At 43.9% G+C, this 16,834-nt stretch overlaps 1 protein-coding gene across 3 annotated transcripts in view; it reads right to left on the bottom strand.

Moving 5' to 3' along the window:
• The window catches only part of LOC139565444 (KAT8 regulatory NSL complex subunit 1-like), an 87,291-nt gene that overhangs the window by 54,340 nt on the left and 16,117 nt on the right, over positions 1 to 16,834 (bottom strand). For all 3 annotated transcript variants that reach the window (XM_071385793.1, XM_071385792.1, XM_071385794.1), the window contains exon 2: positions 1,491 to 2,856. In XM_071385793.1, the coding sequence (XP_071241894.1) occupies positions 1,491 to 2,767 (1,277 nt within the window). In that variant the 5' untranslated portion in view covers positions 2,768 to 2,856. The remainder of the gene's footprint in view (positions 1 to 1,490; positions 2,857 to 16,834) is intronic.

Raw genomic sequence — 16,834 nt, 5'->3', positions numbered from 1 at the left:
TCATGTACAAGAAAAAAGAAGAAAAACAAAGTCCCCCTCCCTCGCTGCAAGAGGAGTGCCCTGTCACTTCTTAAAGGTGCAGGCGCCCCTATTTTCTTCTCCCACTCCGACAGTCAGACAGAGACTGTAAAAAACAGCAGCTGTGTCATCATGCTCTCTCACTATAATCTGCCTGGAAGTAAGCCTATTTGGTCTTACGCAATTGGCCATGTGACCGACCAACTGCCTTCATCATGCCTGAATGTAGGTTATCCCTCATGCCGTCGGTCCGTCTTTAGCTCACAACATTCAAACAAGGCCACAGTGACTCTGACCCAGTCAGGCTCACGTGGAGTCCCAAATGGCTCCTTATCCTCTACATGGTGCACTACTTTTGATCCTAGCCCTACGGGCCCTGGTCCAAAGTAGTGCACTATGTAGATTGATTAGAGTGCCCATGGGCCTCGCACTACACACAATAACCAGTGGGCCTTGTGGAGGGAAAGCTGCAGGGCTGACTATAAAAAGATCCAAACATAGTTGAGTAACATGTGGGCACTGAGGATCATAAAGAAAAGGCCAATCCAACTGAATAGGAACATCTAGCATAACCAGCAAAAGCTAGCCAGCGCTTTTCAAAAAGGTAACATAGGACCAATACTGAATACTTGAGGGTGGAATGTCAATCTACTCCTACATCATTTCATCTGCATGTAAAAAAAGAGATTGAAACATCTATAGGTTAAAATCTACTCGTGCGTTGATCACATTAAGTGCCTCATCCAATGGAGTCAACAAGGCAAAAGATCAGATATCGGACATAGGATAACAACCGCACTGGAATTAACCTAACCTGGGGCCATGCCAGCTTGTTCTGGATATCTCTGCCTTCACTTCTCTGAAAATGGTGGTTTCTTTCTCTGGTAAATGCCTTAGATCCAGGCTTATCCCTGAAGACATAAAAGTGTGTTTGAACCAGAGGACCGCACTGCACTGCACCGCAGCATCAGAACACAACAGCGTTTTATTAAACAGGGTTTTCATTCACTTTCATTACCCATCACTTCATCAGGGTCACCTTCCACACAAAGGAGGGTGCAAGCCACATCCTCATGAACACAGGAAGATATAGCACACACACACGCGCTTGTACGTAACATGAATGGGCCTGGATTGGGCTTACTTTCAGCAGCAGAGAGTGGTAAACTGGAGATGAACCCTGAAACTGGCAGTGTGTTACTGCTAAAACAAGGCTACAGATCCCCAGTGGCTAACAACCCAACAAACCAAGCCAGGATGGAGTCCCTCCCTGTCACTCACTCTAGCATCTTTGTATTTTCCACTACTTCAGTCACTGACTCCCTCTCTGCTTTCTCCCCATCCTAAATTCCAATTTAGTCAACATTCCCCCATTCAAAAAGGCCCATTCTACTCTGTCTTTATCCAATTAATTTTCTGTTAAGCGGGAAAAAATACCTAATAAACATTTTGTCCAGGTACTAGGTACTTACAGAGAGATGTGTCGCTGCTCGATGTCCACCCTGGTGAGCTCGTCCTCCTCCACGTCAGTCTCTCCTCCGGAGCTGCTCTCCGTGGCGTCTGAGTCGAAGGCGCTCTCCGTGGACCTCAGGTTGGTGGTTCCGCTGAGGGACAGGCGCTCCAGCTCTGCTGGTACAGAGCCGTCCTTCAGGAATCGCCCAAGCCCCTCCCTCTCCTGCGGGGTGAGAGGGGCGTCCTGGCCTCCTCGTCTCCCGCCAGTTCGGAGGGCATCCAGTGGCCCCAGTGTGCTCTCCAGGAGCCCCCCCAGCTGCTGTTGGACGTGGTGCTCCACCTGCTTGGCCTGAACCACCTGGAGGCGCTTCCTCAGGCGCCGCAGACGCCCCTCAATCTCGCCCTGCCGGCTCTGGCTCTGCTGAGTCCGCTCCTTAACGTCAACTCCAAGGCTGCCCAGGCCCAGGGAGGTCTGTCGGTCCGTTGGGGAAAGGGATGATGTGTCCGTGGCCAGCGATGGTGGCCGTTCGGAGGGTTTGCTGTCGGGGCAGTCCATGGGGGTGTTGGTGGAGGCTGCGGGGGGTGCTGGCTGTTCAGGGTTTCCGGCAGGGTTGTAGGACAGTCCTGTGGGCTGCTGGTGCTCCCCTCCCCCGTTGAGAGGAGAGTTTCCTCTAGAGGCAGTCGTGTTGGGTTGGGGCACCGGGGAGTCCAGTCCACGTCCAGCAGGAGGCCTGTTATTACCTCCATTGACCGTTGTCATACTGTCCCAGTCCGGCCCGTTTTTGGCGAACTTCTTAGCCACGCCGTTGACCGGTGGCGGCGGGCTTGACAGGGCAGGGGGACCACCCCCTCTGCTGTTACTCATGATGCTCTTGAGCTGCTCCTCTGAGAGCTCCAGTGTCTTGTGTTTCCTGGGCAGGAAGCTGGGCAGAAGGCCGTGTTTCTGCAGCAGGACGCCTTGCAGCTTCAGTGACTCCTTGGTAGAGGGAACGGACGTCACGTCTGAGCACAGGTATGACGCCACCAGCGGCTGTAGTTTCCCAAGAGGTGTGGAAGAAGCCTCGTTGCTTCGCGTCGACTCCTCCTTCCCCTTACCTGTGATGGAACCCCCGTGGGGACCGCGCTCTTCGGAGGCCTTGCGCTTGACGGCGCCGTTGCTGGAGACGAGGATGTGACTGGTGCCTCCGTTGCTCTCCACGCCGCTCGGGGAGAGGTTGGAGGAGGGCGGAGCCAGTTTGAAGCGGATGCGGTGAGCTTCGGCCGGCGCGTCGGTTAGAGCGGGCGCCATCGCAGCCATGCAGCACAGGGGGGGGGCGGGCGAGGGGGCCTCTCCCGGTGCCGAGGCCAGCTCCACACCACCCACCTACTGCCTCGCAAGAGGACAGCCTAGGAGAGAGAGGAAGTCAGAAAGAGGGAGAAAGAGGGGTAGAGAGTTTGTGTCAGAGATTTACATGAACACAGCACAACATCCATGTGCCATTTCAAACGTTCAACCTTGACAAATCATCATTCACGGTCATCCAAACCAGTCTTACACCACACCAAGAGCATTCTATGTGATGCTTCAAATTTGCCTATAGTAGTCATAATGATCTGGGCCCAATACCACATTGCTACTCTGCAAGAAAACCGGTTGCTGAAGCTTTGAACACATATGAACTCATCAGATATCAATGACATGTTTCTGGAGCATAGAGGAGCAGGTGCGTAGATGAAACCATAGCTGGAGGATAGAGAGAAGTGGGGGGAGGGGGGCATTTACCAGCAGAACTACATTGAGAGGAGCAATGCAGCTTAATTTATGTCTGCATGGGACACAAGAGGCAACAGCTGATCTCACCAAATGTAGGTCAGAGCCCTAGCTGGAGCGAAGGCCTACCGATACACATCCAGACAAGGGGGATTTCAGCAGCCAAGCAGTAGACTAACGGGGAGGGGGGGGTGATGGGAAAGAACCCTACCAGGGGTCACATCTGTATTTTCAAAGTATTCTCATGGAGCTCAGAGGGGCTTTTAAGACCCCATAGGCAAGCTAAGCTCACCGTTTCAATGTGCAATTTGGTTAAATGTTTGGCAGGCTGCCTGGCTAATGTAATTCAAGAACAAGGGAGGGTACAGACTGAGGAGAAGGCAGGTAAATCCTAATAGTGGAAGGAAAAATATGTAGGTGGCTGGCTAGCTTCACAAGTGCAAATTATTCTTACATAACTGCTCAATTGAAAAATCTAATATTTCTAAGAAATGTTCAGTCATGAATACAAACACAGGCCAGGCTGACAAGACGCTACATGAATTCACCATTCATTTTCTGAGAAGTAAACTAAGAGAGAGAGAGAGAGAGAGAGAGAGAGCAGATTGGTGTGTTATGTTCTGAAAGGGTGCCGTGCTGTAAAACTGCAGCTCCGAAGGGTGTGGTGATGGATGACACAGGTGTTGGGTTACATTGTGCAGCTGCATAATAGGATAGGCTACATGCGCCATCATTTCCTATTAGATTAGGGCTAGGCTTAAAAATCACAAAAAAGGCAGTGTTGTGTTCAGCTTTATTACATTTGTCAACAAAGAATGCAATAACGTAAAGAAATGCAATATTGTAGAGAATCACGTAGGCTTATCGTGTAGCCTACGTCTTCATTACAAGGCAAAAACAATGTCCCCATGTTTCATCTTCAACCTAAATGAAAGCATTTTCTGGGCTATCGACCCAGTAAATCAAAAACCAGACATTCAAACTATTCCTACTTCCTAGATGTAAAATTCCTTTTTCCAATTTGACTCAAAACAAAACATGTTGCAATAGTGATCGTTTCTCAACGGGGGTGTTTTCTTAACAGTCACAAGTAAATATTGACCTATCGCTGTGTCGCTGAACAGCTGCAATATTTTAAGCAACAGCACTAGCAAGCAGAAAGGCAAGAACTTCCTAAAAAAGAAACTGAAAATGCAAATGGCAACACCTTCAAAAGAAGGCCAGCTGCTAAGAACTGACGAGGGACATGTCATAGTCATCCTAATCTTGTGATAATGTTTTACTCAAAATGCCTTGCGTGTGACAGCCATGGATAGGCTGGGACAAGCTGGGACGTTGAGCTGCTGCAGTAGGGGGGAGGGGAGAGGTGTGAGGAAACAAGTTGCCCCCCCCCCCCGTCTGGCCAACCACATCTTATTGACGGGAAAACACTGACAATCAATCGAAGCTGAATGACAGTCAGTGCAACCAATCAGACGGCTCTGCATGATTGGTAGGTGGGGAATGTTGAACAGCAATGCAGATAAGGGCATATCTCGTCACAAAATTCATGGAAAATGTAAGGGAGAGAAAGAGTAAAAGAGGGGGACGGGAAGGCCTAAGTCAATTGAGTTTATCTAAAGCCATTTCTGGAAGCACTTTTCAGAAATGCTCTTTGGTGAGTTGTTTTCCGAAAGGCTGTTCCCCCATGTTGCTGGTTGAGTGGGGAGACGGCTTAAGTAGTAAACAGATTCTAGAACATTCTGGAGGGGTATGTTTATCTGACATGCATGAGAGGTCAACTTAACCGTGCTAATCTGAACCCATCGTCTGTGCTGCTGCTACCATATGATGAGGGGTCAGGTGGGGATGGAAGGCCACACTTTAAAAGGAGGGATGGAGTCACTCTCCAGTTGTGGACAGGGCCCCAGGTGTTTATTTTTGTATGGCCACACACACACACACACACACACACGTGGTGCGCGGGTCACCCGCACCACCCGGCAATTGCTAACCCATCCGCAACCGCCCAACTATACGTGACAAGTGAAAATCTGAGGCCTGTAGACTACAGTGGGGCGCAGGATTTAGATGTTTCTGCTTACAATTTCCAACATTTTGGTAGGACATGTTAGTCAGCTTGTCTATAACTAGATACATGTAGTTTCTCTCCTGTCATTACACAGTATGTTGCCCTTGAATACTAAATAAACCATTGCTTACCAGAATATCATGAATCGATAGAGTGAATGTTTCAATCTAGTTGACGTCGGTAAAGCTCTCAGTCATCTCTGATTCTTTCACGGAGCAAAACCTTTTAGGGACCGGGGAGAAAATTAAAACTGTCCAAATGACATCAGTTTGACCGATCGTAAGGAAAACAGAAAGCTGTGAAAACAACCTAACGTGTTTCCGATAAGATTTCAGTTCCTTTTGGATTGTATGTGGTTGAAATACTATCAGCTTGTATGATGCTGATAAAGATAGCACCTTTACAGGCGGTATCTAACAGCACACATGCATTCTCTCAAGATGCTGAATGAAAGAAATCATATTTCCCCACTCCTGTCCCCTAGTCAAAATGTAGCCTACATTTGGTGTATTATTTTACTGTAAGAAATGCCTTATTCTGCAGGAATTAATATTAAAGTCTATGTGAGAGGTTATAGACCAACAGTCGGGTGTGCAGATTTCAGTTTCCATTTATCCCATCTGAATAGTAAGCTACAATTCCCTTGACGTGCCATAGGCCTATTTGAAGTCCCTGTCTTGTGCCTGTTGAATTTGTATAGCGCCTCACAATCACCACATACCCATATCGTTCCCAGACATTACTTTTCTGCCCCCCCCCCCTCTCTTTATTTTCAACTCTCCATTTCACAGCTTCAATGTAGCCTATATATATATATATATAAATTGCACAAGAATTATGCATTTATGGACTTACGGTATTGTTTTCTCATTATTCAACCCACCCGCCATCCACCTACCCTTCCTCCACACAACATTTCATGACCCTACACACGACCGAGCCACGGATATAACAGCGGGGACTGCGGGTTATGAGTCAGCCCAAGCATCACTAACACACACAGTCTCTTTAAAGAGGAGTGTTATACTGTAGGTTGGCATTTAGTCACATCACACTAGACACTAGAACCATGCAGCTGTGTCAAATATCAACTGAGACAATAGCCAGAGCCCAGAGCCAATGAAATAGCAGCACCTAGCAAGACCAGGGCAGACATTAGATCTATTTAAAGGTGAAGGAAATGATAGAAGATGTTTAATACACGCATGATTACCCAACACACACACTCTCTTTCTAGGGATGGGCACGGTTAATCAAATATCCGGATATCCGAACGGACGGTTCGTATTCAAACAATTGAGAGTATTCATTTTTGGAGATATTTTTGGGCCTATTTTAACAATGAAAAAGCTTCATCTAAATGATATTGTCCATGTTACATTGTTACACACAAGGACATACTATGACATTTGAAACGCTTAATTGAATAAAACAAAACTTTATAATGTAGTGTTTACTTAAGGCTCTTTGAGCTACTGCTGCTTCAGACGCAACGTGGTGTTGACAGTCATTGTTTACAGTTGTGCACTGTAAATGTAGCCTACAGTTCTGAGGACTCACAAAGTAATTGCTTTATTTTCAAGCTCATTTTCACTCTTATGGGCTATGGGTTGCATTTTACACGAAAAGGTATTTTATTATCATAGTGCGTTAAGCCCTATGGTCAGCCCTGACAACGGTATGCTCTTTTCCCAACTTCAAATAGCAATTAGCCTACAGGCACGCACACCAATGGTGAGTCCTCAAGACCTGCTGGCAGATCAATACAAAAAAAAAAGGTACTCAGCAGAAAAAAAATCTGTTCTATGATGGCAAACATCAGACTTCTCTTTCACCGTTGTTGTTAGCCAAAAAGTACTGCTATAGCACCCTGGAAACACCGGCGCACTGTCTGGGATGTATTTATTACATTATGTTGCAAAACATTTCCTAGATGGAAACAAACGTAACGTAACGAAGCGGGAAGGGACCTACCTGAATTTGTCCAATTATTAATTGGACAATTATTAATCTAATTGTTAGCTTATGATTACACCTCAGCTGTTTGCATTTTGCATCATTGTGATTGGTCAATTTTTTACATTGTGAATATCCGGAAAATAAATATTGATAGTATTTGAACAGTGAAATAAATCTCCTGCCCAAGTCACCCACAAAACGAAAAATCAGTGGAGCCTGCTCTTTCTCTTCGCTAATGATGCGAGTGTGTGTTCAGTCTGCCTGTTGCATGTAGAACATCCTAGCCTATCTAATGACGATAGGCCCTGGTTTACTGAAGTTACGAGGCCAAAAAAATTGCGAAATACAGCACACCATTGCGAGATACAACTTTGATTGCCAATAGATAAACAGAACCCTGCACTATGCCTATCTAGACAGTGCCCCCCTCTCTCTCTGTCCCTTGCTAGTTCGCTTGTGTTCGTTTGTGTTCTCGGAAGTACAAGTACAATCAGTCTCCTCCATTCCAAAAATACAGAATCTTAGGAGTCGATTCCACTAAATGTCTTGGTAAGTCACTGTATTTAACTAACTTTGGAGGTACTTTAAAAACATTTTTTTTGGAGAGTGGTCTGCACAGGCAGCTCAACATTATTTGATTGACAGTTCTGGTTGTCTAGAGATAGACATGAATCCCGCTTCATTGCCCGACCCTAGCGGTCATACATATGCAGTGCTTGACTGGGACTGGAATAGATGCCGGTACTGTTTATATTTAGGTACAGGAGCGCCACAATACTCTTGAGATAATATTCTTTAAGAGGTGCAGGAGCTCAAGCAGTAGAAAATGCGAAGTGCCGGTACTCGCATCCGGTGAGCTCCTGCACAACTCAAACACCGTACATACTAAGAGGACCATTATTCTGCATTGTGAATTGATGTGGAATGTTATGAATTTTTCTTATCATTTTAATGGAAAACCGATAAAAAAAAAAATAGCAGTTGAAACATTAAGCAAAATGTTCAATTTGTCACATCGCTAGTCAGATCCTTGCTCTGTAAAGTGGTTCCTTCAAAATATGTCCAGGCACACAAACTCAGAGACATTTACAGTGAAACTCAAAGGTTATGCACCGACTGGCACCCTATTTCCTAATGGGCCCTGGTCAAAAGCAGTGCACTGTATTGGGAGTAGGGTACCATTTGGGACCCAGACACAGCCTGCCTGCCTAAAGGAGAAGCTATGTGTAGGGAGGAGCTAATCCAGCCGCCTGCTAGTAGCACATTACTAATACAGCAGCCAGGTTCAATCTCAGTTCACCAAACCTCAATCAAATAATCCACTACAGTAGAAAACAAGTAGGCTACGGTACAACCCCTCCCTTCTCGATGTATGTGTTCACAATTCCCTAGTAAACGGACGGGGGAAGGGGGGGTGAATGACAGTATGATTCAAGTAGGTCTATATAAATTGAATGTACTTAGTAAAATGAAGATGCAAATATGGCCCGAGTTACATAGGACAAACAAGATTCATCTTAGCCTAAAATTGTGTGTGTGACAAGAACAGCTTGGTACGTAGTCTACCCGAGGTGCCAGTTACCTCTTGTATCAGCTACTGCAGCCCAGGGTTTCTTAATGGGTGCTTTCCCAAGTGTCTCTACATAGAAAAGCCTTTTATCAACTTAAGCCTTTGAGAGGCAGCAGGGAGGGACAGAAATTAGGGAGTTAGGCTGTCTGGGGAAGTCCCGTCCTACACTCTCCAAACGATGTTACAGTTTGGATGTAATCATGATGGAAAGAGAACACCGTCTTCCCCATTCAAAGGGGGAAAATAATTGTATGTTGACCAACCTTGACACACACGCATGTGCTCGCACGCACGCGCACAAGTACGCTGAAACAACTTCGCTCAGCGTCACTATAATAACCCAGGAGAGTAAAGATCCAGTGAGGGTTTGGAATGTAAGGTTACCTCCCTTGGGCTGTTGTGTCAGAAAGTGAGATCAGACTATGGCAATGACTCAGCAATACCTCACTCTACACAAGGCACCAAGTAGACTACAGAGATTACAAGTAGACTACATTCTGGAGAATGTCTGATGCAGCCAGGGTCAAAAGTAATGCACTATGGCCTATACTACGGACATAGGGTTCCAGTTAGGGAGGAGGAACAGAGCAGTCATACACCACTGATTCCAGACACCTCTAGAATGTTTATTCACAAGGTGATGTCATAGACCAGGAGAGAGAGAAACCATGAGACATTCTTAGCACACATTTACTCGTGACTTAGGCTACTTCCTTTGCATACAGCATAGCATGTGTTTAACCTCTGGTCATTTCCATGTAAAAAGGCCCCATGAGCACCAACATGTGAAGTTCATGTCAAATCTGGTGCCAAATGAAAGCTAGGAGTCTACATTTTTTGAGAAATGAAGGCATACATAACTTTAACCATTTTCCATCCTCAAAATTAGGAATAATCAAAGGCTTTGATTTCTGGTCAAACAGATGGAAAAGTCTTAAAGGCATTTGAAATATATCAAAACACAATAATGCAGAAGTGAAGACACTGCCAACTAATATCAACACATATTTTGTTTAAGAAACATTGGCCTGTGCCTTAATTCTGTTACCAAAAGCCCATATATCTTTAAGATATTTTCTAATTTCTCTCGCTCATGAGGGAGGAAAATGAAAGTTCACAGAAGTAACAAGGTAGAACCCATATTCATTTGGTTTCTTAATTATTAAGTGATTAAAACTTTAAATTAACCAAATTGGTGACAGAATTTCCTTAAAATCAGTAAAGGAATTACTGCAATTGAATTGGCTACAATGGGAAATCAGTAGTCACAAACCAGTCTTCCCTTCCATTGGCATATTATTACGTTAAACTCAACCATTTTCATTGTTGGCTGGTGGTCAAAGCTGGCTCGCTCCCTCTCACTCTCTCAAATACAATCAAAAGTGAACTAAACAATCAAGAATTAACAGTAAACTGAAGTTACAAAGGAATAGACATTTCAAAATGTCATATGGCGACGTATAGTGTTATAACGGGCAAATAGTTCATGTACAAAAGGGAAAATAAATAAACACAAATATAGGTTGTATTTACAATGGTGTTTGATCTTCACTGGTTGCCCTTTCCTTGTAGCAACAGTTGACAAAATCTTGCTGCTGTGATGGCACACTGCGGTATTTCACCCAATAGATATGGGAGTTTATCAACATTTGATTTGTTTTCGAATTCTTTGTGGGTCTGTGCAATCGAGGGAAATATATGTCTCTCTTTCCTTAAATTTTGGGTCAGTCACAGTGGTCAGGTATTCTGCCACTGTGTACTCTCTTTCAGGGCCAAATATTATTCCAGTTGGAAAGAATTTAACAAAAACCAGAGTAATGTGTCAAGTAATTATCTTTTTGTTCTCTCATGATTTGGTTGGGTCTAATTGTGTTGCTGTTGCTGTCCATGACCCACTTGCTTAGGGGATTCTTCTCTAGGTTAATCTCTATATGTGATGGCTTTGTTATGGAAGGCTTGGGAATCGCTTCCTTTTAAGTTGTTGTAGAATTTAAACGGCGCTTTTCTGGTTTTGATCATTATTGGGTATCGGCCTACTTCTGCTCTACATGCATTATTTGGCGATTTACGTTGTACACAGGGGGATGTTTTTTCAGTCTCAATTAGGTGTTTGTCCCATTTTGTGAATTCTTGGTTATAAGATCTCAACCATAAAGGGCAATGGGTTCCATAACTGATTCAAGTATTTTTAGACAGATCCTAATTGGGATGTCGAATTTATGTTCCTTTTGATGGCGTAGAAGGCCCTTCTTACCTTGTCTCAGATCGTTCACAGCTTTGTGGAAGTTACCGGTGGTGCTGATGTTTAGGCCTAGGTAGGTGTAGTTTGTGTGCTCAAGGTCAACGGTGCCTAGACGGAATTTGTATTTGTGGTCCTGGCAACCGGACCTTTTTTTGGAACACCATTATTTTTTGTCTTACTGAGATTTACTGTCAGGGCCCAGGTCTGACAGAAGATCTAGGTGATGCTGTAGGCCCTCCTTGGTGTCTCTCTCACACACATACACAAGCCCCCTCTCTTTCCATTTATTGTAACTCACATCTGAGCACCAACCAACACCGGACGTCAATGGAAGTGGAAAAGTAAATGAAATTTGGTCAGTCGGCCCTGATTTCAACATCCAGAGAATATGTTTTTGATACGATCTGTACCGGCATTAATTTCCACATCCACAGATGTTTATTTTTGTTCCAGTCCGGCTTTGATTTGGCCCATACATAGACATCCATGATTGGTTCAAATCTAAACCAACCATAGACGTTTGTTTTACAAGTGTGAAGAGCACCGTACAGTAAAGATAAATAGTTCGTTTTTTAAGTTGAGTATAGTTCAGTACAGTCCTGTATGGTACAGTATACTATTGAGTTGAGTATACTATAATTTACTGTATTGTACTATGCTCCACTGCACTAAACTCTACTGTACTTTGATATCCAAACTTGTGAAACATAGACGTCTATGATTGGTTCAGATTTGGTCCAGTCCAACCAAATTTGGTCTTGTTTGGGGGCGGAGATCATTAAAATAATAGCCAGTGTGTAGAATAATATGCAAAGGAGGATATTACATAATTATACATTTCTGTAGGCGTGTAATGTATGAAACATTTCAATACCACAAACCTACCACTCATCAATACCACCCATTTCAAAGTGCATGACCCCCAGATGTCTACTTAGAAAAGCTGAAAACAAATAAGCGCACACATCCAACAACTACTTGAAAGAGTAAGAACATTTCAGTGAGACAACTCAAAGGCGAAATCCATTAACTGCAAGAAAATGGAATTCATTGCCCTTGACAATCAACCGATCTCTGTCGTGGATGATGTTGGCTTTCGCCAACTGGTCCAGCACCATGATTCCCGGTACACACAACCAAGTAGGGCGCTATTTTTCAGATGTTGCCCTACCGGAGTTACACAGTATTGTTGAAACGCACATCCATGAGTTACTTGCTATGGGCGTCACTGCTATTAGCTTCACAACTGACATTTGGGCCAGCCATGTCAGCCCCATGAGCATGCGGAGTCTGACAGCACAGTGGGTTGACGAGGATTTTGTACTGAGGAAAGCCGTATTGCATGCCCTAGAATGTGCTGGTTCTCATACTGCTGCTGCCATGTCAATGGCATTTGAGAACATGTTTGAAACATGAACACACTCCTAGCTCCATTCGAACGACTGACTCGAGAAATAAGCTCACCAACTGCATCTGCAGCACACATCATACCCTCGGTCATGGCATTGAAATGCCTGCTCAACAAAACTGCCGACACAGACCGTCGGGTTAAAACTTACAAAAGTACTCTACTTAGAGGCTGTGAACAAGCGAGTCGGTGGTATTCTCTCTGAGCCTCTTTACTGTGTCGACACCATGCTTGATGCTAGGTATAAGGACCGCTACTTCGACGCAGACGAGAAACAGGGTTTACGTGAAATGTTAGACACAGATGGACAAGATGGAATTGGATACAGGGACAGTTGGCACAGAGGAAGAGGACCCACGACAGAAGAGGCAACGGACAGACAGAGATGAAACTTCACTGCTTGACATGTATGATGAAATCATGGGTGAAAATTAAACGACTGAACAACGAAACAGCACAGCAAGTGAAACAAAAACCTTTTGGTCAGTGTGTGTGTTTCAACTATTTAATTGTACTAGAATGATTAAAAAGGCCACTCAAATTTAAAATATCAGTTATCGGTATCGTGTTTTTTGGCAAGGAAAATATTGGATATCGGCCAAAAATGTCATATAGGTGCATCCCTACTCCTCACCATTGAATTTGACACATTTATTCCACCTATACAACCAGGCAAGCAAGAGCGGCTCTCAACACACACACACGGTGATACAAACAAATCCACATTCTCATGGACGACCCTGAGCCATAATGCTCGCCAGGCATGGCGGTGTGCGGAGCCGAGCGCTAGAAACAGGACTCCTGTTACAGAGCCCTTTAAGACCAACCCTCCCAGTCTAACCAGTTGCAGGCGTATAAGAAGCTCCACCCAGCCAGCGATACCCTGTCCAACCAACCGCAGGCTACGTTTAGGACATGCCCCGCGATGGTGCGAATTTCACACGATCACCTTATTCCGATGAGGCCCCTCTCACATAGTCATGATGCGTATTCTACACCCATCACCCTATTATGCATAGATGTAATTAAATTAGGCTATTCTTCGGTGGAGGCCGCCTTCGCAGAGGTAGCACCAGTAAAACCTGAAATGGATCAACCTCCAGTACAGAGGGAAGAATGTAGCCTGTGCTATAAAGGTTAACATTAGGAAAACAGGCTAGTCACTTTGTCATAACACAATATACTGTACTTAGCATTTATGATGGTTAAGCATAAAGACCTAGGCCTAATGTTGGTCAAAAACATGCTAAGTATGTCACAGGAAGGCCAAAAAGATCATCAAGGACATCAACCACCCGAGCCACTGCCTGTTCACCCCGCCATCATCCAGAAGGCGAGGTCAGTACAGGTGCATCAAAGCTGGGGCCGAGAGACTGAAAAACAGCTTCTATCTCAAGGCCATCAGACTGTTAAACAGCCATCACTAGCACATTAGAGGCTGCAGCTTATAGGCACAGACTAGGAATCACTGGCCACTTTAAGGAATGGAACACTAGTCACTTGAATAATGTTTACATATCTTGCACTACTCATCTCATATGTGTATACTCTATTCCATAGTATTCTACGGTATCTTAGTCACATAATGTTTATATATCTGGCATTACTCATCTCATGTGTATATACTGTTTTCAATATTATATCTTAGTTAGTTCTGCTCTGACGTCGCTCGTCCATATGTATAGTCTTAATTCATTCCTACTTACATTTGTGTGTATATGTTGTGTAATTTCTTAGATAATAATTGTTAGATATTACCACACTGTCGGAGCTAGAAAGCACAAGCATTTGGCTACACCCGCAATAACATCTGCTAATCACGTGTATGTGACTTGTAAAAATTTGATTTGAAATAGGGTCTATCATTCGGAAGTTTAAATACAACTCAGCCAAATAGAATTAAACTCAGTTTTTCACAATTCCTGACATTTAATCCTAGTAAAAAATCCTTGTTTTGGGGCAGTTTGGATCAAAACTTTATTTTAAGAATGTGAAATGTCAGAATAATAGTAGAGAGAATTATTTATTTGAGCTTTTATTTCTTTCATCACATTCCCTGTGGGTCAGAAGTGTACATACACTCAATTAGTATTTGGTAGCACTGCCTTAACATTGTTTAACTTGGGTCAAACGTTTCAGGTAGCCTACCACAAGCTTCCCACAATAAGTTGGGTGAATTTTGGCCTAGTTCTCCTGACAGAGCTGGTGTAACTGAGTCAGGTTTGTAGGCCGCCTTGCTCGCACACACTTTTCCCCACAAATGTTCCATAGGATTGAGGTCAGGGCTTTGTGATGGCCACTCCAATACCTTGACTTTGTTGTCCTTAAGCCATTTTGCCACAACTTTTAAAGTATGCTTGGGGTCATTGTCCATTTGGAAGACCCATTTGCGACCAAGCTTTAACTTCCTGTCTGATGTCTTGAGATGTTGCTTCAATATATCCACATAATTTTCCTGCCTCATGATGCCATCTATTTTGTGAAGTGCACCAGTCCCTCCTGCAGCAATACACCCCCACAACATGATGCTGCCACCCCCGTGTTTCACGGTTGGGATGGTGTTCTTCGGCTTGCAAGACACCCCCTTTTTCCTCCAAACATAACGATGGTCATTAAAACAAAAATAGAACTGTTTGGCCATATCAGACCAGAGGACATTTCTCCAAAAAGTACGATCTTTGTCCTCATGTGCAGTTGCAAACCGTAGTCTGGCTTTTTTCTGGCGGTTTTGGAGCAGTGGCTTCTTCCTTGCTGAGCGGCCTTTCAGTTTATGACAATATAGGACTCATTTTACTGTGGATATAGATACTTTTGTACTTGTTTCCTCCAGCATCTTCACAAGGACCTTTGCTGTTGTTCTGGGATTGATTTGCACTTTTCGCACCAAAGTACATTCATCTCTAGGAGACAGAACGCGTCTCCTTCCTGAGCGGTATGACGGCTGCATGGTCCCATGGTGTTTATAGCTGCGTACTATTGTCTTGGCTGATTTCTTTTGATTTTCCCATGATGTCAAGCAAAGAGGCACTGAGTTTGAAGGTAGGCCTTGAAATACATCCACAGGTACACCTCCAATTGCCTCAAATGATGTCAATTAGCCTTCTAAAGCCATGACATAATTTTCTGGAATTTTCCAAGCTGTTTAAAGGAACAGTCAACTTAGTGTATGTAAACTTCTGACCCACTGGAATTGTGATACAGTGAATTGTAAGTGAAATAATCTGTCTGTAAACAACTGTTTGAAAAATGACTTGTGTCATGCACAAAGTAGATGTCCTAACCGACTTGCCAAAACTATAGGTTTGTTAACAAGAAATGTGTGGAGTGGTTGAAAAACTAGTTTTAATGACTCCAACCTAAGTGTATGTAAACTTCCAACTTCAACTGTATATATACACATGTTATTTTTACAACAAAACAATATCCTACCTATTGACTGAGAAACATCAATGATTCTCCCTCACCTGGTCCAGTACCAGGTAAATCCATCAGACTCTGCAGCTACTCGGATTGCAGCTGAAGGTCATAAACTTTATCTCTGACATCCGTGGGAACCATCCACCAACTCACATTAAACCCAGCCCTTGAATGCGATAAGGATTTCTCCTGCATGCAGCAGTTAATGTGTCCGGATCAAAGTTCCCAGGCTACACTGATAATGACTGTGTGTGTGCCCATGCATAGGCCGGTGTGCGTGTGTGTGTGTGTGTGGTGTGTGTGTTCAGCTGTTGGAAGCTCATGGAGCGATGCGCAACGCTAAAAACTGCTCCGCGGTCAAGAAAGAAAGTAAACTCCCACTCCAAATTCGCGCCATTCATTAAAATCACAATTTAACCAACATCCATCTATTTTTGTGACTACCTGGACCTACCAATTTGTTGAAGTATTGAAACCAAGCCATATGGATTTGAATGAAAAGTATTTGAATAAACATGAAATGGTGAATGTAAGAAGCGAACATCATTTCAAATAGGCTACATGTCAGATTAAACAGCATAAAACACTAAATAGTTCAGGAACCAGACAAGTAGCCTAAGGAAGAACGAAAAGGAAGTATTTAGGTTATATTATTTCAATTATTTCAAGGCTATAGCCTACAAAGAAATACATTGTGAAGCATTTGAGAGTGTGACAATAGGCTGGTAGGGACATAAAGCGCTCAGCATTTAGACAACATTTCGTTGTATTAAATCATTAGGCCGGACAAAGTTGAATTACTATTTAACGGATGCCCCGCCTCACTTTTCTCCACACACAGGGGATTTTTTTAAAATAAATCTGATGTCGTTTTTTGACCAATATACGCGGCTATTTGTTTATAATGCACTGTTCGCTCTCCCTTGAGGCTTTCCCAAGTTGATGCC

The sequence above is a fragment of the Salvelinus alpinus genome, chromosome 36 (genome assembly GCF_045679555.1).
Source record: "Salvelinus alpinus chromosome 36, SLU_Salpinus.1, whole genome shotgun sequence".
NCBI lineage: Eukaryota > Metazoa > Chordata > Actinopteri > Salmoniformes > Salmonidae > Salvelinus > Salvelinus alpinus.
The sequence above is the reverse complement of the archived record's forward strand: the minus strand, read 5'-3'. Positions and strand labels throughout refer to the sequence as shown.